At 47.9% G+C, this 22,423-nt stretch overlaps 1 protein-coding gene across 1 annotated transcript in view; it reads left to right on the top strand.

Annotated features, from left to right (window-relative positions):
* Positions 1 to 22,423, top strand: part of INPPL1 (inositol polyphosphate phosphatase like 1) — a 76,824-nt gene that overhangs the window by 32,533 nt on the left and 21,868 nt on the right. The window contains exons 6-14 of the mRNA XM_039369754.1: positions 994 to 1,084; positions 2,271 to 2,360; positions 10,165 to 10,263; positions 11,527 to 11,677; positions 13,793 to 13,899; positions 15,241 to 15,343; positions 16,728 to 16,924; positions 20,393 to 20,510; positions 21,426 to 21,522. Of these exons, the coding sequence (XP_039225688.1) occupies positions 994 to 1,084; positions 2,271 to 2,360; positions 10,165 to 10,263; positions 11,527 to 11,677; positions 13,793 to 13,899; positions 15,241 to 15,343; positions 16,728 to 16,924; positions 20,393 to 20,510; positions 21,426 to 21,522 (1,053 nt within the window). The remainder of the gene's footprint in view (positions 1 to 993; positions 1,085 to 2,270; positions 2,361 to 10,164; positions 10,264 to 11,526; positions 11,678 to 13,792; positions 13,900 to 15,240; positions 15,344 to 16,727; positions 16,925 to 20,392; positions 20,511 to 21,425; positions 21,523 to 22,423) is intronic.

The following is a 22,423-nucleotide window of genomic DNA, read 5'->3' as shown; positions in this document are numbered from 1 at the left end:
TCTCTTCCCAGTCATATCTACCCGTCCCACCAGAGTGGGGAGGCAGGGGATGTTAGGGGTCCCCTCCCTTAAGGACACTCCTGGGGAGGAAAGCTATGGCAAATCTAGACAGTATACTCAAAAGCAGAGATGTCACCTTGCCAACAAAAGTGCGTACAGTCCAGGCCATGGTTTTCCCAGTTGCAATGTGTGGCTGTGAAAGTTGGACCGTAAGAAAGGCTGAGTGCCAAAGAATGGAGGCCTTTGAACTCTGGTGCTGGAGAAGACTCCTGCGAGTCCCCTGGACTGCAAGGCGATCCAACCGGTCAGTCCTGGAGGAGATCAACCCCAACTGCTCTTGAGAAGGCCAGATCCTGAAGTGGAAACTCAAGGACTTTGGCCACCTAATGAGAAGGAAGGACTCCCTGGAGAAGAGCCTGATGCTGGGAAAGATGGAGGGCAAGAGAAGAAGGGGACGACAGAGAAGGAGGTGGCTGGATGGAGTCCCTGAAGCAGGAGGTGTGAACTTAAATGGACTCCAGCAGATGGTAGAGGACAGGAAGGCCTGGAGGAACGTTGTCCATGGGGTCGCGATAGATCGGACATGACTTTGCAACTAACAACAACAACCCTTAAGGAAGTCCATCTGGTGGGACCGAGAAGTAGGGCCTTCTCTATGGTGGACCGTCATCCCTGCAGAGATAAGATTGGTACCCACCTTGACACTCTTCCAAGAGGCCCTAAAAACCTGGATCTGCCAACAAGCATGGAGACCTCAGAGAGATATGGAACCCATGGAGGGGTTGGTGTGATTGTTGTCACCAGGGGGCGGGAGGGGGATTATTGGAGTTTGTATTTGGGGATGCTACTTCGGTAAGTCCCCCAGAGTCACCGTGGGTGAGTGGGGAAGCCATATACATGTCCTAAATGAAGTCTTCTGCAAAGGCTTGGAACCCAACCTCAGGGTCTGCTTGCAACAGGAGGCTGACTCCTCTGTACTTTTTGTCCTTCCAGCGAGGTGGACAAAGTCTTAGCAGGCCTGGAGATCTTGTCCAAGGTGTTCGACCAGCAGAGCTCCCCGATGGTGTCTCGGATCCTTCAGCAGGTAAAGGTTACTGGCCTGAGAGGAAAGGGCCACCAAGATGTCCCAAAGAAAGTAGATAGTTCCATCTCTGGGTCAATGTAGGGGGCCTCTGGAACCAAGGGGTCGGGGGGATTGACAGCTCTTCTTTCTTCTGGTCTTTGGTGGTCTCTTGACTCAAGGTTCCTCCCCTCCCCAGGGTAGAGTGGGGAAGTTATATTGTGTTGTGTGGAGATTGTAGGCCAATGTGTCTCAACCTTGGCCACTTTAAGACAGGTGGACTTCAACACCCAGAATTCCCCAGCCAGGGAATTCTGGGAGTTGAAGTCCACCCGTCTTAAAGTGGCCTTGAGGAACATGGATGTAAGCTACGAAGCAACAGAACAGCCGGCCTCCTGGAGATAATGGACACTCCATCTCTGGAGGTTTCACCTGAAGCCCAGGCAGATGTTTCCATGGAGTGATCTGAGGATCCCTGGCCTTACCAAGTGGGTAGAGTAGAAGACCACCAAGGGACCTTCCATCCCTAGATTCTGTAGGTTTTTCATTAGCAACGTCAGGATTGTTTGCGGTCTACAGCTACCAGGATTGTGTTCTTAATAAGTTGTTGTGTTTTATTCATTGTCAGTGGTGAAAAGTCCCAACGTTGCTTTTTCAGGAGGCCACTGGACTTTTTTGTTTTTCTTTGAAGATGTTTCACCTCTCATCTAAGAAGCTTCTTCAGCTCTGACTGGATAGTAATCAGTCTTCAAAGAAAAACAAGAAGGTCCAGTGGTCTCCTGAAAAACAGCACCTTTGGGGCAACGATGAGCTGGAGGACTGAGAGTCTCCTTAGATAGTTGGTGGAAAGGCTACGGGAACTATCAGCAAATGAGATGGGGACTGTTTTTGTATTACTGTGGTCTCCCGACCTCCAAATGAAGGTGGGGATGACCTGTAGGGGTTGGGGTCACCCATCTTGACTCCCTCCACGCCCCTCTAGCAGACCGTCCTGGGCAGAGTCTCCCTGGTTGGACTAGAAGACCTCCAAGGTGCGTTCCAATTCTGTTCTTCTGTTATTCCTCACAACTGACGTTGGCGAGGAGCCGAGGGACGTTAGAAGGTCACCTGGAACAATTGGGCCTAGTTCAATTCTGGCACCCTTGGACTGTCCAAGGCGCCTCTAAGCCACCATCTTCAACCTTTGGTTTTCCATCTTGTCTACTTCCAGGCTGCCGGGCAGACAGGCGAGCAGGAGTTGGACACTCTGGTCTTGAAGCTGTCCATCTTGAAGGACTTCCTCTCCAATATTGAGAAGAAGGTGAGTCTTCTCCTAGCCTCCTCGACCGTCTGTGGCTGAGGAGCTCCATGGCTCTCTTCAGGTAGCTTTCGTGACCCCCCCAAACGGGGCCCTCACCCCAAGGAGCCCAGCAGGACCTGCTCACCCAGAGCGTCAGAACTTTCTCGAGTTCACACAATCCATTGAGCTTAAGTTCCCTAGGACAGGGAGTCCTCAACTTACAACTGTTCTCTTAGTGACCATTTGAAATTACAAGGGCAGCAAACACAGCGACCTATGGCTGTTTTTCACTCTTATGACCATTGCAACTTCTCCACGGTCACGTGATCAAGATTCCTCCGCCTGCAGCTGGCTCCTATTGATGACGGTCGCAGCGTTCCGGGAGTCACGTGATCGCCTTTTGCGACCTTCTGACCAGCAAAGCCAGTGGGGAAGCTAGATTCACTTAACAACCGTGTTACTTATGTAGCGTTACCTCCTCAGAGGCCGCAAAACCCAGCCCCTCCCAGCCCGGTCTCCCTTTGTCTAACCCTGCAGTAATGTTCTCTAGGGCAGTGGTTCTCAACCTGTGGGTCGGGACCCCATTTGGGGTCGAACGACCATTTCACGGGGGTCGCCAAACAACGCAGTCCGCCATTTTTTTCCCCCTTTTCCTTAGCTGTGCTACTCCCTTTTATTCTATTGGCTTTTGAAAGCCAATCGAATAGACTCTCTAGAATAGAATCTAATTCTATTGGCTTTCAAAAGCCAACAGGAATTGTCCAGGCTGTCTCTGCCCTGCTGAGCCCGCCAAAAGTCCCATTCTGCAAACGGGGCTGCACCAGTTGAGTAGTCCTCGACTTACGACCGGTTGAGTAGTCCTCGACTTACGACCGGTTGGGGGGTCGCGGCATTAAAAAGGTTGAGAACCACTGGTCTAGGGGTTGATAAAATGTCTCTTACAGCCGGAGCCCATGCAAAATTAGTAGGTAGCAGGCTCTTGTCGTCCGGGGGTGGGGGGGAGAGGGCTTCCAGGAACAAAAGTAACCAGTCACAATAGTCAATGCTACCATGATATCCAACAGCCCAAGGCCGATAAAGCAGCAGAAATAAGAGATTCCTCAGCGATGTTTCAGAGTCAAGTGGGATGCAGGAAAACCCCCGGGTCCAGACAGTAGTAGAAACAACAACAGTCAGTGTGCTGTAGCAATAGCTCGTCCCCCAGGGCAAGTCCCCCACAATGTTTTAGAGTCCAGTGTTTCTCAACCTTGACCATTTTAAGGCATGTGGACTTCAACTCCCAGAATTCCACAGCCAGCATTGCTGGCTGTGGAATTCTGGGAGTTGAAGTCCACATGCCTTAAAATGGTCAAGGTTGAGAAACACTGTGACTTAGAACCTGTAGCAGCAGTGATAGTCACAGTCCAAATAGTTTCCAGGCTTCGCAGCAGCTATTGCCACCCCCCAGTCTCCTCTCTTTCTGTTGCTTCTCCTTCCATCAGGTTTCAGCGTCAAAACCCTCCCCCCTCTTTATTATATTATTATATCTTTATTATAAAAAACTGAGGCTTTGAATCTCTGCCAGCTCCTCTCCACACAATCTCTGTCTTGCCTCCGTTTGAGAGATCCCCCTCCCGAAGGAAGCCATAACACTCCACTCTCTTTCCCCCCCTAGCCTCTGTTTAAAACAGTGGTTCTCAACCTTTTCAATGCCGCGACCCCCCCCCAACCGGTCGTAAGTCGAGGACTACTCAACCGGTCGTAAGTCGAGGACTACTCAACGGGTGCAGCCCCGTTTGCAGAATGGGACTTTTGGCGGGCTCAGCAGGGCAGAGGCAGCCTGGACAATTCCTATTGGCTTTTGACAGCCAATAGAATTAGACTCTATTCAAGAGAGTCTATTCTATTGGCTTTCAAAAGCCAATAGAAGAAAAGGGAGTAGCACAGCTAAGGAAAAGGGGAAAAAATGGCAGACTGCGTTGTTTGGCGACCCCCGTGAAATGGTCGTTCGACCCCAAATGGGGTCCCGACCCACAGGTGGAGAACCACTGGTTTAAAATATCTTCATTTACGAAGAAAACAAATAAAACTTCCAGTCCCTTTACCTTCACCTGACGAGCTGCAACCGGCCACACACGGACACACACGGACACACACAGATGGACGGACGGGGACACGGACACACACACACACACACACACACATACCCCTCTCTTCTTCTTCTCTTTTCTATCTTCTCCTCCACCCACACCAGCCACACCCAAAGCCAGCAACAGCTGTCCCAATCTCCCCCTTCCCAACTAAGCTCCTGTAAACACTCTCAGACAGCTTCGCTACGCTTACTTAACGACTACATTGGTTCGCTTAACTGCTCTGGCAAAAAAAGGTCATAAAATGGGGCAAAACTCACTTAACAAATATCTCACTTCATCACAGAAGTTTTGCCATCTTCCCAGCTGACTCCTTACAAGCGAAGTCAACGGGAGAAGCTGTATTCACTTTATGACCGGAAGATTCACTTAACTGCAATGATTCACTTAACAACCGTGGCAAAAAAAAGGTTGTAAAATTGAGTGCATCTCGCTTAACAACCACCTTGCTGAACAACAGACATTCCGGTCGTAAGGCGAGGATTACCTGTATGTAAGGGAGAGTTTTGTGTCGTTTTGGCCTGAGCGGTTTGACCAGTCATGCCTCCCTGGGGTGCTTTCTACAAATTAGACTCTCAAGTCCATCATCCATAGCCAGCTTCCGGTGGGCACCCAACTGGGAAAGAGAAAATAGATTTCCAAGGAGCGGGGCTGATAAATGGGCACCCAAAGTGGCAGACGGACACTTAGAAAGACGGCAGGAACTCCAGCCTCTGAAGTTCCTTGGGAAAGGAGATACAATAAGATGACCCTTGATTGTCGTTTTTTACTGTTAGCACACTGGCCCACAATAAAAATGAAAATTCTATTGCCTGCTCTCAAAAGAAAGTATGTATCTGCCCATACACATACGTATCACATATATACACATGCTATATACATACACACAGACATACACACACATATATACATACATACATACACACACACACACACACACACACATATATATGCATGTAACATAGATGTGTGTGTGGACAAGAATACCAACCTTACTACCAATCAAAATGAAGCCTCTAATAGCGAGTGCCACATAAAGTGCACTAACCAAATAGGTGGTAAGACAATAGGGGAACTCAGGCACCACACAGGTTATGTAGAAAGGAAACACAGGGCCACCCACAAAGGACTCAAATGTTTATACACCAATGCACAGAGTATGAACAGCAAACAGGGTGAACTAGAAGTTCAGGTTAACGAGGGCAGATACGATATTGTTGCCATTACGGAAACATGGTGGGATGAAACTCACACATGGAACACACAGCTAGAGGGATTTAAATTGTTTAAAAGAAACAGACCGAATAAAAGAGGAGGTGGAGTTGCTCTCTATATAAGAAATAACTACATCTCCACAGAAATAGAGTACAACAATGATAAAAACTGTCTTGAATGCATTTGGGTCAATATAAAAGGGGGGGGGGAAATGACATTGCCATAGGTGTGTACTACAGACCACCCAACCAAACAGAGGAAATAGATGAACTTTTTGCTAGTCAGCTAACTAAGGTGTGTAGGAAGCACACCACAATAGTAATGGGGGACTTTAACTACCCTGACATCAACTGGGAGACAAACTCCGCACCAAGTGGAAGATCAAACAGGTTCCTGGCAAACCTAGCAGACGACTTTGTCTCCCAAAAAGTAGAGAAGGGAACTAGGGGATTAGCCATTTTGGATCTAATTCTCACTAACAGAGATGAAATGATAGATGGTGTTGAAGCCATAGGAACCCTGGGAGGAAGTGATCATGCAATATTAGAATTCAACATTATAGAAGCACAACCAATAGAACACAGTCAAACTAGAGTCCTGGACTTCAAGAGAGCTAATTTCAATAAACTTAGAGAGGGCTTGGGAAGGATTCCATGGATGAGAATCCTCAAGGGGAAAACAACTCAAGAAGCTTGGGAAATTTTGAAAAATGAGATAATAAAAGCCCAGTCTAGCACAATAGCAACAAAGAGGAAAAATAACAGCTCTCAAAAGAAACCAGCATGGCTGCATAAAGAACTCTCTGACAAATTGAAAGATAAAAAGGACAAGTATAGAAAGTGGAAAGAAAGGCACATAACTAAGTCAGAATATCAGCAAATAGCCCGAGCCTGCAAAGATGAAGTGAAGAAAGCCAAGGCTCAAAATGAACTAAGGCTTGCGACCAAAGTCAAAAATAACAAAAAAAGCTTCTTTCAACATGTAAAAAACAAGAAAAAAGTGAAGGAAATGATTGGTCCATTAGTGGGTGGAAGTGGCAAGAAGGTGACAAGCAACAGGGAGAAAGCAGAACTATTTAACTCATTTTTTGCATCTGTCTTTACACAAAGGGAAAAAACAGACCAACCTATCAAAAATAGTGCCATAAAAAACAAAACAGAAACACAAGTTAAGATAGGCAAGAAAATGGTTAGGGAGCACCTGTCCAGCCTAGATGAGTTCAAATCGCCAGGACCAGATGGATTACACCCCAGAGTTCTCAAGGAACTGGCAGATGTGATATCGGAGCCACTGAACTATATTTTTCAAAGATCCTGGAACACAGGGGAACTACCAGAGGACTGGAAAAGAGCTGATGTAGTTCCCATCCTCAAAAAAGGAAAAAAAATGGATCCAGGAAATTACAGACCTATCAGCCTGACCTCAATACCTGGGAAGATCCTGGAAAAGATAATCAAACAACGAATCAACGAACACCTAGAGGCAAACAAAGTCATTACTAAAAGCCAACATGGGTTTGTCAAAAATAGATCATGCCAGACAAATCTTATTGCATTCTTTGACCAAGTGACAAAATTAGTGGATCAGAGGAATGCTGTGGACATAATTTACTTGGACTTCAGTAAGGCATTTGATAAAGTAGATCACAACCTACTACTTGACAAGATAGAAAAATGTGGGGTAGACAGAACCACCACCAGATGGATCCGTAGCTGGCTGACCGGCCGTACTCAGCGAGTGGTCCTCAATGGAACTGCATCTATATGGAGGGAAGTGTGTAGTGGGGTGCCCCAGGGCTCTGTTCTGGGCCCAGTACTCTTCAACATCTTCATCAACGATTTGGATGAAGGGATAGATGGGGAACTCATCAAATTTGCAGATGACACCAAGCTGGCAGGAATAGCCAACACTCCAGAAGACAGGCTTCAGATACAGAAGGATCTGGACAGACTTGAACACTGGGCACTAACTAACAAAATGAAATTCAATGGTGAAAAAAGCAAGGTTCTACATTTAGGCAAGAAAAACCAAATGCACAAGTACAGCATAGGTGGCACCATGCTCAATAGTAGTAACTGTGAGAGGGACCTCGGAGTCCTAGTAGACAATCACTTAAATATGAGCCAGCAGTGTGCGGCAGCTGCCAAAAAGGCCAACACAGTACTAGGCTGCATTAACAGAGGGATAGAATCAAGATCACGCGAAGTATTAATACCACTCTTCAATGCCTTGGTAAGGCCACACTTGGAATACTGCATCCAGTTTTGGTCACCACGATGTAAAAAAGATGTTGAGACTCTAGAAAGAGTACAGAGAAGAGCAACAAAGATGATTAGGGGACTGGAGGCTAAAACATATAAGGAACGGTTGCTAGAATTGGGTATGTCTAGTTTAACGAAGAGAAGGACAAGGGGGGACATGATAGCAGTATTCCAATATCTCAGGGGCTGCCATAAAGAAGAGGGAATTAAGCTATTTTCCAAAGCACCTGAAGGCAGGACAAGAAGCAACGGGTGGAAACTAATCAAGGAGAGAAGCAACCTAGAACTAAGGAGAAACTTCCTGACAGTGAGAACAATTAATCAGTGGAACAGCTTGCCTCCAGAAGCAGTAAATGCTCCAACACTGGAAGTTTTTAAGAAGAGACTGGACAGCCATTTGTCCGAAATGGTGTAGGGTTTCCTGCCCGAGCAGGGGGTTGGACTAGATGACCTCCAAGGTCCCTTCCAACTTTACTATTATTATTATTATTATTATTATATACACATATATATGTTTCTAATTTCATTAAAAACTCGAAACCTGGGTAGAGCCATATTATACAAAAAATAAAAATGAACACCAGGAAAAAATTTAAACTAAAAACGTTTAATCTAATGCCAAGCTTTCGTCGGTCAGCACTACCGACATCATCAGGGCTTAAAGCAGGTCGATGGGAGTCTCCTTTATAGTACTGACCAGTTTTTGTGCACGACTCCTGGACCTCGTCATCGGTCCACTCAATGGTCTTAATTCTTTAGGCTCTCAAAGGTGCATATTGGCTGTTTTCTTGATGTTATTTGGGGCTGCTACACATACACATACATATACATATATATGGAGGTCTTTGGTTATTCGGGTTTTCTCCCACGTAAAATTGGAAGTGTCTTGGCGACATTTCGACAAAGTCCCATTCGTCATCTTCAGGCTGGTGTTTTCGGCTTCATGCTTCTTTCTAGGAGCATGGAGCCGAAAACACCAGCCTGAAGATGACGAATGGGACTTCGTCGAAACGTCACCAAGACACTTCCAATTTTACACGGGAGAAAACCCGAATAACCAAAGACCTACATACAAACACCCGCGAAAACCTCAGAAAACAAACATACATACATACATACATACATACATACATACATACATACATACATACATACATATATATATATATATATATATATATATATATATATATATATTACCCAAAGGGGGAGGGGAAGGTTCCGCTTAGCCTAAGAACTTGTGATGAGGGGATGGGTAGTGATGCATGTGCAGGAAAGGGAAGCAGGAAGAGGGTGGATATTGGTGCTGTGGATACTTTCAGAATACAGCCCAATCTGCTGGGACCGGTAACGAGGTCCAGGAGCCGGATGCAAGCGCTGATTAATCCTATATAGGTTTCTCACATTGACTAGCATTGAACCCTGCTGATGTTGGTAGTTTCCAAGGAAAGCTCGGTATTTATTAATTTTTTTCTAGTATTGAATTCTTCCTGGTGTTTGTGTTTTGTTTAAATCTTTGTGATATGAATATACCCAGGAATGGTGTTTTTACTCATATTATTGGTATATATATATATATACAGATATATATATTTGTTTTTGTAGATTTTCACACATGTATACACACACACACATACACACACACACACACAGAGAGAGAGAGAGAGAGAGAGAGAGAGAGAGAGAGAGAGAGAGAGTGATTAGATATATAGATATAGTCTTGAGACTATATATATAAGGTCTTTGGTTATTTGGGTTTTCTCCCGCGTCAAATTGGAAGTGTCTTGGCGACGTTTCGACAAAGTCTCATTCGTCATCTTCAGGCTGGTGTTTTCAGCTTCGTGCTCCTGAAAATGACGAATGAGACTTCTTCGAAACGTCGCCAAGACACTTCCAATTTGACGCGGGAGAAAACCCAAATAACCAAAGACCTACATACAAACACCCGCGAAAACCTCAGAAAACATACATATGAGGGTGTATACACACACACACACACACACACACACACACACACATTAATCATTGTCCATTTTGAACACGGACGATGCTTGAGAGTTCACAACAAGGCTGGTGCTGTGTGGAGCAGAATTGGGAGGGGGGGGGTGAGGAAAGGAGGCCAAACGGCCTGAGGTGCTGCTGAGCAAAGGGGGCTGGGGAATGAGGGTTGAGGGGGCTGATGTGGAGCCCTGGGTCGAACTGCCGTCGTATCTCTTGCAGGCCCTCAAAGCTCTTCAGAACATGAGCTCCACTTCCCAGCCTGGGCAGACTCAGTCCTCTTTTCGCAAAGCGAAGAGCATCCCGGTTCAGACGTTCGAGGTAGGTGAGGAAGATTGTAAGGCTGGATGTGAGTCTGTTTTTTTTTTTTTTTAAACCCTGGAGCCCGTGAAATATGGGGCAATATTTAAACATGTCTTCTTGAGGAACCCAAAGGCTGGAGTGGAACAGAGTGGAGTGGATTGGAATGGAGTGGATTGGAATGAAATGGAGTGGAATGGAGTGGAGTGGAATGAATGGCATGGAATGGAGTGGATTGGAATAGAATAGAATGGAGTGGAATGGAATGGAGTGGAGTGGATTGGAATGGAATGGAATGAATTGGAGTGGATTGGAATAGAATAAAATGGAGTGGGATGTATTGGAGTGGAGTAGAGAGGAGTGGAATGAATGGAAAGGAGTGGATTGGAATAGAATGGATTGGATTGGAATAGAATAGAGTGGAGTAAAGTGGATTGGAATGGAATAGAATAGAATGGAGTGGAATGGAATGGAGTGGAGTGGATTGGAATAGAATAGAATGGAGTGAAGTGGAGTAGATTGGAATGGAATGGAGTGGATTGGAGTGAATTGGAATGAACTGATTGGATTGCAATGGAATGAATGGAAGGGAGAGGAGTGGAGTGGAATACTTTATTTGACCAAGAGTGATGAGGCATCCAAGGAATTTGTCTTCCGGTGCCGAAGCTCTCAGTGTACATGCAAAGCAACAGAGTAATGATAATCATCTGGATAGAAATTCAGGTTCCTCTTATGGAGCCTTAGATAGAGGGTAACATCTTCTCTGCAGGTGTTCAACCCATCCTGCTGGTCTGGAATTCTGGGTGTTGCAGTCCCAGAAATCTCCATTGCAGGAAGGCAGATGAAATGGATCATTCTTTGTAAGGCCGCCTTCTCAGGTGGGCCAGACACGAAACACGACCAGACGAGTTAGTTCTATTTTATTGTAAGGTTACATTAAACAAATCGTGCAAGTTTGAAAGTACAGATCTGTCACTGTCTCGTTTACAGCTTGAGTCTCTTTCTCCAGCCGTTGTACGGCTGAGGGCTAAGCGGTCTCTTATCCGACTGTTATCCCTTTGCTTCCCTCCGTCAAGGTCTTTCTCACACACCCTCACGTGTCTCTGTAGCTAAAGATTTTTGCTCCTCAAGAAAACCTGTGACTCTGCTTTGCGTCAGAGGGTGGCTGCCCACTTCCCTTTTCTCTATCCGTTCCTCTCCCCGCCCTCGCTTGGTGGTCCTCTGCTCCACAACACATGTAGCCTTGCGTGTCGCAGCGTGTCTCACAACCCTTCCTGTTTTCAGGTGAAGCTGGACCTGACCTTGGGCGATCTCACCAAAATCGGGAAGTCGCAGAAGTACACCTTGAGTGTGGATGTGGAAGGGGGGAAGCTGGTGGTCCTCAAGAAGCAGAAGGACTCCCAGGAGGACTGGAACACCTTCACCCACGATAAGAGTAAGACCCCCACCCCACTTCGGCCTGCGAATGCGGGCTGCTCCCTCGGCGGACAGCCCGGCCCGCTCCCCCCCCTTCTGAAACGCCTGGCTGTGTTTCCAAGGTTTGCCAACCTCTAAACCAGCGGTTCTCAACCTGTGGGTCAGGACCCCATTTGGGGTCGAACGACCATTTCACGGGGGTCACCAAACAAGGATGTCCGCCATTTTTCCCCCTTTTCTTTGGCCACGCCCCTGGCACCCGGTGATGTATAAGTGGTTGGGGGTCACCACAACATGGGGAACTGTATTATGGGGTTGCGGCATTAGAAAGGTTGAGAACCACTGCTCTAAATGGAAACAAAGGCAGGATGGATGGGGGTGGGGCTGGGGGTCCAGCCTAGCTTCTCCCCAGTAGACTAGACCGGAAACGACTATAGGAAGTCCTCAACATTCAACCGTATATTTAGTGACTGTTCAAACTTGCTATGGCACTGACGAAAAGCAACGTGGCCATTTTCCCACTTAACAACCGTTGCAGCATCCCCAGGATCATGTGATCAAAATACAGGACCTTGGCAACTGGCATTCATTCATCCATCCGTTCATTCATTCATTCATTCATTCATTCATCTCTCTCTCTCTTTCTATCTCTCTCTCTCTCTCTCTCTAGCTATCTCTATCCATCTATCTATCTATATATCTCTATCTCTCTGTCCATCTATCCATCTCTATCTATCTATCTATCTATCTATCTATCTATCTATCTATCTATCTATTTATCCATCCATCCATCCATCTATCCATATCTATCTATCTATCCATCCATCCATCCATCCATCCATCCATCTATCCATATCTATCTATCTTCTATCTATCTCTATCCATCCATTATCTATCTATCTCTGTCTGTCCATCTCTATCTATCTCTATATCTATCTATCCATCTCTATGTATCTATCTATCTATCTATCTATCTATGTCTGTCATCTATCCATCTCTATTTATCCATCCATCTATCTATCTATCTATCTATCTATCTATCTCTGTCCATCCATCTCTATCTATCTATCTATCTATCTATCTATCTATCCATCCATCCATCCATCCATCCATCCATCTATCCATATCTATCTATCTTCTATCTATCTCTATCCATCCATTATCTATCTATCTCTATATCTATCTATCCATCTCTATCTATCTATCTATCTATCTATCTATCTATCTATCTATATCTATCCATCTATCTATCTATCTATCTCTGTCATCTATCCATCCATCCATCCAGATTCATTTAACGACTGTTTCAACGAAGGTCGTAAAATGGGGCAAAACTCACTTCACAGCTGCCTCGCTCAGCAACAGGAATTTTGGGGCTCAGCTCGAGGACTGAACCCCTAGCAGGTTCAGAAGCATCCAGAACATCTGGCGAGGGAGCTGCCCATCCCAGAGGGAGGAGGCCAATGGCTGCCGCGGACCGAAGGCCTTTACTCCCCTTCAGAGTGAAACCAGCGAGCGAATTCTCACCTTTTTTCCTCTCCTCTCTGAGCCCTGCAAAGGTCCTGGGGGGGGGGGCTTCATCTTGTGGGGGGGGGGGCTGCCTCCTGCTCCTCCTTTGGCTTCTGGATAGATTTTCCCACCCTAACTCTCTCGTGACTTCATGTAGTCCTCGGCTTACGACCGCAACCGAGTCTAAAATGTCTGAGATATTCGATGTGAGTTTTGTCCCATTTCACGACCGTTCTTGCCACGGTTGGTAACTGAATCACCGCAGCTATGACATTAGCAACACGGTCATTAAGCGAACCCAGCTTCCCCCCGTTGACTTTGCTTGTCAGAAGGTCGCCAAAGGGGACCACGTGACACCCCCCCCCCAGGAACAGTGCGACCGTCGTAAATACGAGCCGGTTGCCAGGCGGCCGAATTTTGATCACATGACCACGGTGGACGCCGCAACGGTTGTTAAATATGAAAAACGGTCATCGGTCCCTTAACTTTGAACGGTCACTAAGCGAATTGTTGTAAACCGAGGACTGCCTGCAGCGTGAACTCCTGGGGATGGGTCCAAGGGAAAGGCAGAGTTGTGTGTGTTTCTTGATCACCCACCCACCCTCCCTCCCTCCCTTCCTCCCAGTCCGCCAGCTGATCAAATCCCAGCGGGTGCAGAATAAACTGGGGATCGTCTTTGAGAAAGAGAAGGACAAGACTCAGCGGAAGGACTTCGTCTTCGTCAGTGCCAGGGTGAGTTTGGATGACCTCCATGGAAGCCACCCGCTGCCAAAGGCACACGGGGAGCAGATGTGCCGCTGGCTGAAAGGATGGCTGGTTAATGATAATGATGATGATGATAATAATGATGATGATGATGATGATGTTGGAAGGGACCTTGGAGGTCATCTAGTCCAACCCCCTGCTCAGGCAGGAAACCCTATACCATTTCAGACAAAGGGCAGTCTCTTAGAATAGAATAGAGCTGGAAAGGACCTTGGAGGTCATCTAGTCCAGCCCCCTGCTCAGGTAGGAAACCCTGCACCATTTCAGACAAACAGCTGTCCAGTCTCTTAGAATAGAATAGAGCTGGAAGGGACCTTGGAGGTCATCTAGTCCAACTCCCCCATTTCAGACAAGATGTTTAGTACAAACATCCTTTCTCCTGAGTTTTAAGAACGGGTGTTTTAGCTGGGAGAAATCTGAAACGCCGAGCAATGTTTTGGGGGCCCAGTGGTGCCCCCCCCCAATTTCATATATTTTTAAATGTAGGCCTTCCAAGGTCTTCCTCCCCCCCCCCCATGCTTAACCACCCATGTGGTCACTTAATGACGCAGTCCCTTAACGACAGCAGTGGGGGAAGAACAGGGATTGAGGTTGTTGAGCAAGGCGATCACCTGGGCGCCTCATTTAACGACCGTCCTGACTTGGGCTGGCTGCGTTCAGACACTCCTCGACTTAACAATGACTCCTTTAGTGTCCAGTTACTACGGCACTGAAAAAAAAAGTGCCGTTTTTCACAATGAACAACCGCTGCAGCCTCCCCATGGGGTCCCGTGATCAAAATCCGGCCACTTGGCAACCGGCTCGTATTTACGACGCCTGCAGTGTCCTGTGTGTGTGTGTGTGTGTGTGATGTGCTCCCTTTTTGCGACCTTCAAAGTCACGATGGGGAAGCCAGATCCACTTAGCAACCGTCTTGCTTATTTAACGACGGCCGTGATTTACTTAGCGACGGTAGCAAAAGCTGTTGCAAAGTGGGGCAAAAGTCCCTTAGCCGCCGCCTGACCCACTTAGCCACCGCAGCGTTTCGCTGAACGGCTGTGGCCAAGGTCGTAAAAGGGGGGCAAAACCCACCTCTTGCTTAGCCGCAGAAATTTTAGCCTGGGCCGTGGTCATAAATGGAGGACCACCCGTATTTTTTTATTGTTGTGCACTCCGCCCTCCTGTTCTGTCTAAGGCCCAAAGGGTGGGGGTGGGGGGGCTTTTTGGGCCGGGGGTCCAGTTGTGAAGCGACTGTGGGCAGCTCTGAGGGGACTTTGCCCCCCCTCCCCCCCACTAACTGGGGCTTCCTTGTCTCCCCCCCCCCCCCAGAAGCGAGAGGCCTTCTGCCAGCTATTGCAGCTGATGAAGAACAGACACTCCAACCAGGATGAGCCAGATATGATCTCCATCTTCATTGGCACCTGGAACATGGGTGAGCCTGGGGCGGGGGGGCGGGGAAGGGAGGAGGGGGGCCTTCTGGAGTTTGGGGGACATGGGGGAGGGCAGCTGGGCGGGAGATTTCCCAGCACTGGAGAACAGAAAGCCAGGGCCCGAAGCCGCTTCAGTGTCACCCCAGGGAAAGGGTTTGGGGTCTGGGGGGAGGCAGTGCTCTCTCTAAGGGGGGGGGGCTTTTCAAATGGGGGTCCAGGAGGGGTTGGGTGGGAAAAAAGGTTTAGCCATAGGAATCCTAGAATCTCGAGGCTGGTGGGGACCTTGGAGGTCTTCTAGTCCAGCCCCGTGCTTAAGGAAGGAGACCCTGTACCATTCTGGGTAAGTGGCTGTCCAGTCTCTTCTTGAAAACGCCATGCGTAAAGGTGCACGAAATCTTTCTTTCTTTCTTTCTTTCTTTCTTTCTTTCTTTCTTTCTTTCTTTCTTTCCTTCCTTCTTTTCTTTTCCTCTTTCTCTTCCTTCCTTCTTCCCTCCCTTCTTTCTTTTCCTCTTTCTCTTCCTTCCTTCTTCCCTCCCTTCTTTCTTTTCCTCTTTCTCTTCCTTCCTTCTTCCCTCCCTCCCTTCTTTCTTTTCCTCTTTCTCTTCCTTCCTTCTTCCCTCCCTCGCTTCTTTCTTTTCCTCTTTCTCTTCCTTCCTTCTTCCCTCCCTCCCTTCCTCCCTCCCTTTCTTCTTTCCTTCTTTCCTTCTACCCTTCCTTCCTTTCTCTTCCTCTTTCTTTTTCTCTCACTTCCTTCTTCCCTCCCTCCCTCCCTTCCTTCTTCCCTCCCTCCCTCCCTTCTTTCCTTTCTCCCTCCCTCCCTCTCTTCCTTCTTTCTTCCCTCCCTCCCTTCCTTCCTTCTTCCCTTTCTCCCTCCCTATCTTCCTTCTTCCCTCCCTCCCTTCCTTCTTTCCTTTCTCCCTCCCTCCCTCTCTTCCTTCCTTCCTCCCTCCCTCCCTTCTTTCCTTTCTCCCTTCCTCCCTCCCTTCCTTCTTTCCTTTCTCCCTCCCTCCCTCCCTCCCTCCATCCATCCCTTCCTTCTCCATCACTGGAGGCTTTTAAAAAGAGACTGGACAGCCACTTGTCTGAGATGGCATAGATTCTCCTGCTTGAGTGGGGGGGCTGGACTAGATGACCTCCAAGGTCCCTTCCAACTCTGCTATTCTGTTATCCTTCCTTCCTTCCTTCCTTCCTTCCTTCCTTCCTTCCTTCCTTCCTTCCTTCCTATTAAATTTATGTGCTGCCCATCTCACTACCCAAAGCAACTCTGCCAAGGCTCACAATGCAGATTTTAGCAGCCCAAAGAGGTGCGGGAAGCTCCCTTGTTCGTCCTGGGGCTCAGTCCCATCTGGGCCCTCCTCACTGGCCTCTCCTTCCCCCCCCCTGCAGGCAGCGTCCCCCCCTCCAAGAACATCACCTCCTGGTTTGCCTCGAAGGGGCTGGGCAAGACCCTGGACGAGATGACTGTCTCCATCCCCCACGACATCTACGTCTTCGGCACCCAGGAGAACTCCATGGGGGACAAGGAGTGGGTGGACTTCCTGCGCGGCGTCCTCAAGGACTTCACGGAGATTGAGTACCGGCTGGTGGGTGCGCAGGAGGGGGTCCCGGCTCCCTCTTTCTCCCCCCCCCCCTCCCCGAGGGTCTCTCCGTGGGTCAGCTGGACCTTCTCACCATCTCTGCCTTCCCAGCCCGGCAAAGCACATCCATCGTGATAGTTTGTCTTGACTGCTGTCGTCGTTTTGTGTCTTTCCCAGACAACGTTAATTTGGGGAGGGGGTAGAAGTTTATTTATTTATTTATTTATTTATTTATGAGACTTATATACCGCTTTAAGTGCAAGCACTCTCTAAGCGGTGTACACCAGTAAGCAATGTGTATGTGTGTGTGTGTGTGTGTGTGTGTGTGTGTGTGTATTACATTGCCCCCAACAATCTGGGTCCTCATTTTACCTACCCTGGAAGGATGGAAGGCTGAGTCAACCTTGAGCCGGTGAGATTTGAACCACTGACCTGCTGAACACAGTCAGCTAAAGTGGCCTGCAGTACTGCACTCTCACTGCTGTGCCACCTCGTCACAGTTCCCGCTGTGGTGGAGAACGTGGGTCCCTCAGAGGTGGACTTTGGGGTCCTGGCATTCTCTGAGCTGGATCCTTTTCCTGCAGACGTTTCGCCACCCAGCTCGACAGTATTATCAGCGCAGGCTGGAGTGAAGCTTAATGGATGTTTGTCTGTGATAATCTGCCTTCAGTGGGGGCATTTACAGATGGTCCTTGACTTATAACCAACCGCTTAGTGGCCATTCAAAGTAAGGACAGCACTGTCTACTCTGACGCTTCTCAATCATCCAGGTCATAATTATCCCAAAGATGATTTTTTAAGGAGGCCACTGGACTTTCTTGTTTCTCTTTGAAGACGTTTCGCTTCTCATCCACACTTGGTCACGCATCCAGTTTTGGTCACCACAATGTAAAAAAGATGTTGAGACTCTGGAAAGAGTGCAGAGAAGAGCGACAAATATGATTAGGGGACTGGAGGCTAAAGCATATGAGGAACGGTTGCTGGAATTGAGGATGTCTAGTTTAACGAAGAGAAGGACGAGGGGGGACATGATAGCAGTGTTCCAGTGTCTCAGGGGCTGCCCCAAAGAAGAGGGAGTCAAGCTATTCCCCAAAGCACCAGAAGGCAGGACAAGAAGCAACGGGTGGAAACTGATCAAGGAGAGAAGCAACCTAGAACTAAGGAGAAACTTGAGTGAGAACAATTAACCAGTGGAACAACCTGCCTCCAGAAGCGATGAATGCTCCAACATTGGAAGTTTTTAAGAAGAGACTGGACAGCCATTTGTCCGAAATGGCGTAGGGTTTCCTGCCTGAGCAGGGGGTTGGACTAGATGACCTCCAAGGTCCCTTCCAACTTTATTATTATTGATCATCGCAAAGTCAGCCAGATGTTCAAACTGGATTTGGCATTTTGTCTACCTATCGAGTCCTTACCCAGGACCTGGAATAGGCAGATGTGGATGTTTGATGGTATTACAGATCTCGTCGCAGGATGGAAGCAGTTCCTAGTAAGGCCGCGTTTTGCAATTGACTAATAGGGAATTTGTCAATGCCAATGGTGTTCAAGTGGTGCTCCAATTGTTTTGGAATTGCACCCAAGGAGCCTATTACTATTGGTACTACCCTTGTTTGCTTTTGTCACAGTCTTTCTATTTCTATTTGTAGGTCTTTGTATTTTGTTATCTTCTCCAGTTCTTTCTCTTCTATTCTGCTGTCTCCAGGCACTGCCACGTCCACTATCCAGACTTTTTTGTCTTTCTTATCGACAATTGTTAAGTCTGGGGTGTTATGTTGCAGGTGCTTGTCTGTTTGAATTCTGAAGTCCCAGAGCAGTTTAATTTTATCATCCAAGGTCCCTTCCAACATTATTATTATTATTATTATTATTATTATTATTATTATTATTATTATTATTATTATCATCATCATCATCATCCAAGAAGCTTCTTCAGCTCTGACTGGACGGTGGGGAATGGGAGGCTCCATACCCATCTGCACCACTCAGGTGACCTTGAAGACACAGGTAAACCTCCAGGTGGCCTCAACGACTCTCTAAAAGAAGGCAAAGGGCCAGCTGTCTGCCAGGAGTATAAATCCTTCCTTCCCCACCATCCAGTCAAAGCTGAAGAAGCTTCTTGAATGAGAAGCGAAACGTCTTCAAAGAAAAGGCTCCACACCCATCTGCACCACTCAGGTGACCCTGAGGACACAGGTAAAGCTCCAAGTGGCCTCAACGACCCTCTAAAAAGGATGCAAACGACCAGCTCTCTGCCAGGAGTATAAATCCTTCCATTCCCCACCATCCAGTCAGAACCAGAACAAGCTTCCTGGATGAGAAGCGAAACGTCTTCAAAGAAAAAAAACAAAGAAAGTCCAGTTGCCTCGTGGAATGAGCACCTTTGGGATTGCAACAGCACTGGGAAAAAGTGACTTATAACACGTCCTCGCCCTTAATGACCGTCACAGCATCTCCACGGTCCCGTGATCAAAATGTGGCCACTTGACAGCCAGCATCCCCTTTAATGGATCCTGCTAGCTGGGGAATTCTGGGAGTTGAAGTCCACCGGTCTTAAAGTTGGCCAGGTCGGACCACCCTGCTTTAAACCTAACTTGTCCAGCCCCTGCAAAGGTCAAAGCAGATTATTAAGGTGACCTGCTTGAGTTCCGGGGTCTCAGCTGCTTGGAGCATTTGGTTCTTTTATTTCTTTTGGGGGTGGTCCTCAAGTTATGACTGTAATAGGACCTGTCCCTTACAGTCATAAGTCATAAAATGGGTCAGCCACACGACCAGCTTGGATTTTTTACAACATTCATTAAGGACAGGGGTTAGCAAAGCTGGCTGAGGAATTCTGGGAGTTGAAGTCCACAAGTCTTAAAGTGGCCAAGGTTGAGAACCCCTGCATTAAGCAAACAGTCAGATGTGCGAGGACCATTAAGCAGATTAAAGCCGTCAAACCCATGGCTCCGAAGGGCTGATCTTCCACAAAACGGTCGTAAAACAAGGTCGCGTGGCCCTGAAATGGTCCTAAGTACTGTAAAAAGGCAGCTGTGTTGCCGAGGGCGCCCATACGTCCCCTTTTGTCGTAATTTTGCTGACCAGTCGTAAATTGAGGACTATTTGTACTTCTCCTCCAAAACCAGCTAAGAGTTGCCTGCCCGCAGAGCAGGAGGCAAGTCTGCAAAGCCACAAAAACGGCTTACACAAACAAGGCCTGTCTGATCCCGGTGCTGGTTTTGCCAGGGCAGAGGACTCGGGGAGGGGGGGGAGGTGAAGCCCACTCTTGGAACAGCCCATGCGCCATCTTTTCTGGATGGGTGGGGGTCTCAACGGGGGTCTGGCTAAAGTGGCAAACGGAGACCCATCAGAGACGCGGCAACGCCAGCAAAGCCCTCGACGGGGGAAGCTGTGGCTTCACACGCACAGCCCGCGGGGGTCTCTTCTGCGCCCCAATTAAAGCCCACCCCCCTTCTCGTTGTCGTCCCCCCCTCCCAGATTGCCATGCAGTCCCTCTGGAACATCAAAATAGCCGTCCTGGTGAAGCTGGAACACGAGAACCGGATCAGCCATGTGGGCACCTCCAGCGTGAAAACCGGCATCGCCAACACTCTGGGTAAGGAGCAGCCCGTCTGGGGGGGGGGAGGGGCCGTGCTGCGCCCCCTTGTCGGAAGGGTGGGAGGGGGGCACAGAGCACCAGGACCACGACAGACGCGGTCCTGCCACAGGCAGAGCAGCTTCAGGAGAGCCAGTTTGGCCTGGTGGTTGAGGCACCTGGCTGGAAATTGGGAGACGGTGAATTCTAGTCCTGCTTTAGCCACGAAAGCCAGCCGGGTGACTTTGGGCCGGTCCCTCTCTCCCAAATCAGCCCACCTCACAGGGTTGTTGTTATGTGGAAAATAAGAGGAGGAAGGGTGCGTTGGATATCTTTGCCGCCTTGAATTATTTGTAAAAATAATAAAGCTAGGATAACAAATTATCAATCAGTGTACCTGTCTGTCTGTCTGTCTATATCTAGCTATCTATATTATCTATCCTCTATCAATCTATAATCTGTCTCTCTCTATCTATTTATCTAATCTATCTATATCTATCACCATCCATATCTATCTATCTATCTATCTATCTATCTATCTATCTCTGTCTGTCTGTCTGTCTGTCATCTATCTCCATCCATATCTATCTGTCTGTCTATCTCATCTAATTATATTCTTTATATCTATCTGTCTACCTTATCTTATCTATCATTATCTTCTATCTCTATCTGTCCATCGTCTATCTATCTGTCTGTCTGTCTGTCTATCTATCTTTCTATATCTGTCTATCATCTATCTCCATCCATATCTGTCTGTCTGTCTATCTATCTATCTATCTATCTATCTATCTATCTATCTATCTATCTATCATTATCTTCTATATCTATCTATCTATCTACATGCCAGGCCAATTAGATCCAATATTAAATTCGTGGGGCAGTGCAGCTTGGCTCTTTCTCACGAGTAACGCGCATCCTCTCGGATTTGTCCCGCAGGCAACAAAGGGGCCGTCGGGGTCTCGTTCATGTTCAATGGCACCTCCTTTGGCTTCGTCAACTGTCACCTCACCTCCGGCAACGAGAAGACCGCCAGGTGAGCCCCCTCTTCTCTCCCACCCCAAAACCCCAGCACTGGCGGGGTTGAATTTGGAGGCCTCTTTGAGCAGGGTTCAAAACAGCTGAAGAGTCACCCTAAAAATGGACCTGGAGTCTCCCCATCGTGGTTGGAAGCCTGCCGGCACTTGTCACCTCATTGCACCAAAACACAACGCTGTGTATTCACACAACACAGCACGGATGCAGGCTGTGACCGCTGCTGTGTCTTGGGTGTCACAGGATCCCCTTTTGCAACCTGGTGACAAGCAAAATCAGTGGGGGGAGCCCGATTCACTTAACGACCGTGTGGCTAGCTCAGGAGTAGGCAACCGTGGCTCTTTTATGACTCCTGGACTTCAACTCCCAGAATTCCTGAGCCAGCCATGCTGAGGGGAAAGGGAGAGGTTTCCAAGCTGAGCCAGGCTGGCTCAGGAATTCTGGGAGTTGAAGTCCACAAGTCATGAAGGGGCCACAGTTCCCCCATGCTGGCTCAGGAATTCTGGGAGTTGAAGTCCATGAGTCATGAAGGGGCCAAAGTTTCCCCCCTGCTGGCTCAGGAATTCTGGGAGTTGGAGTCCACGAGTCATAAAGGAGCCCAGGTTGCCTCCCCCTTGACTAGCTTAACAACTGCTGTGATTCACTTAAAAACTATGGGAAAAAAGGTCGTAAAACAAGGTGAAGTTCACTTCACCCATCTTTTGCTTAGCAACAGAAATGTGGTCAGTTCTGATCGTAAATTGAGGACTACCTGTAGGAAGGGGCAAGGGCCTGTGAAGGCCGGCCTGCAGGAGCTCCCGGTGTTGTGGTTCCGGCTAATGAAACATTCCAAAGAACTTCCAGGCATTTATTTTCCTAAAAGTCTTTTATTGTTACAAAATGTCGGCACGGGCGCAACGGAG

Source organism: Crotalus tigris, unplaced genomic scaffold (genome assembly GCF_016545835.1).
Source record: "Crotalus tigris isolate CLP2741 ecotype Arizona unplaced genomic scaffold, ASM1654583v1 scf7180000021220.622782, whole genome shotgun sequence".
NCBI lineage: Eukaryota > Metazoa > Chordata > Lepidosauria > Squamata > Viperidae > Crotalus > Crotalus tigris.
The sequence above is the reverse complement of the archived record's forward strand: the minus strand, read 5'-3'. Positions and strand labels throughout refer to the sequence as shown.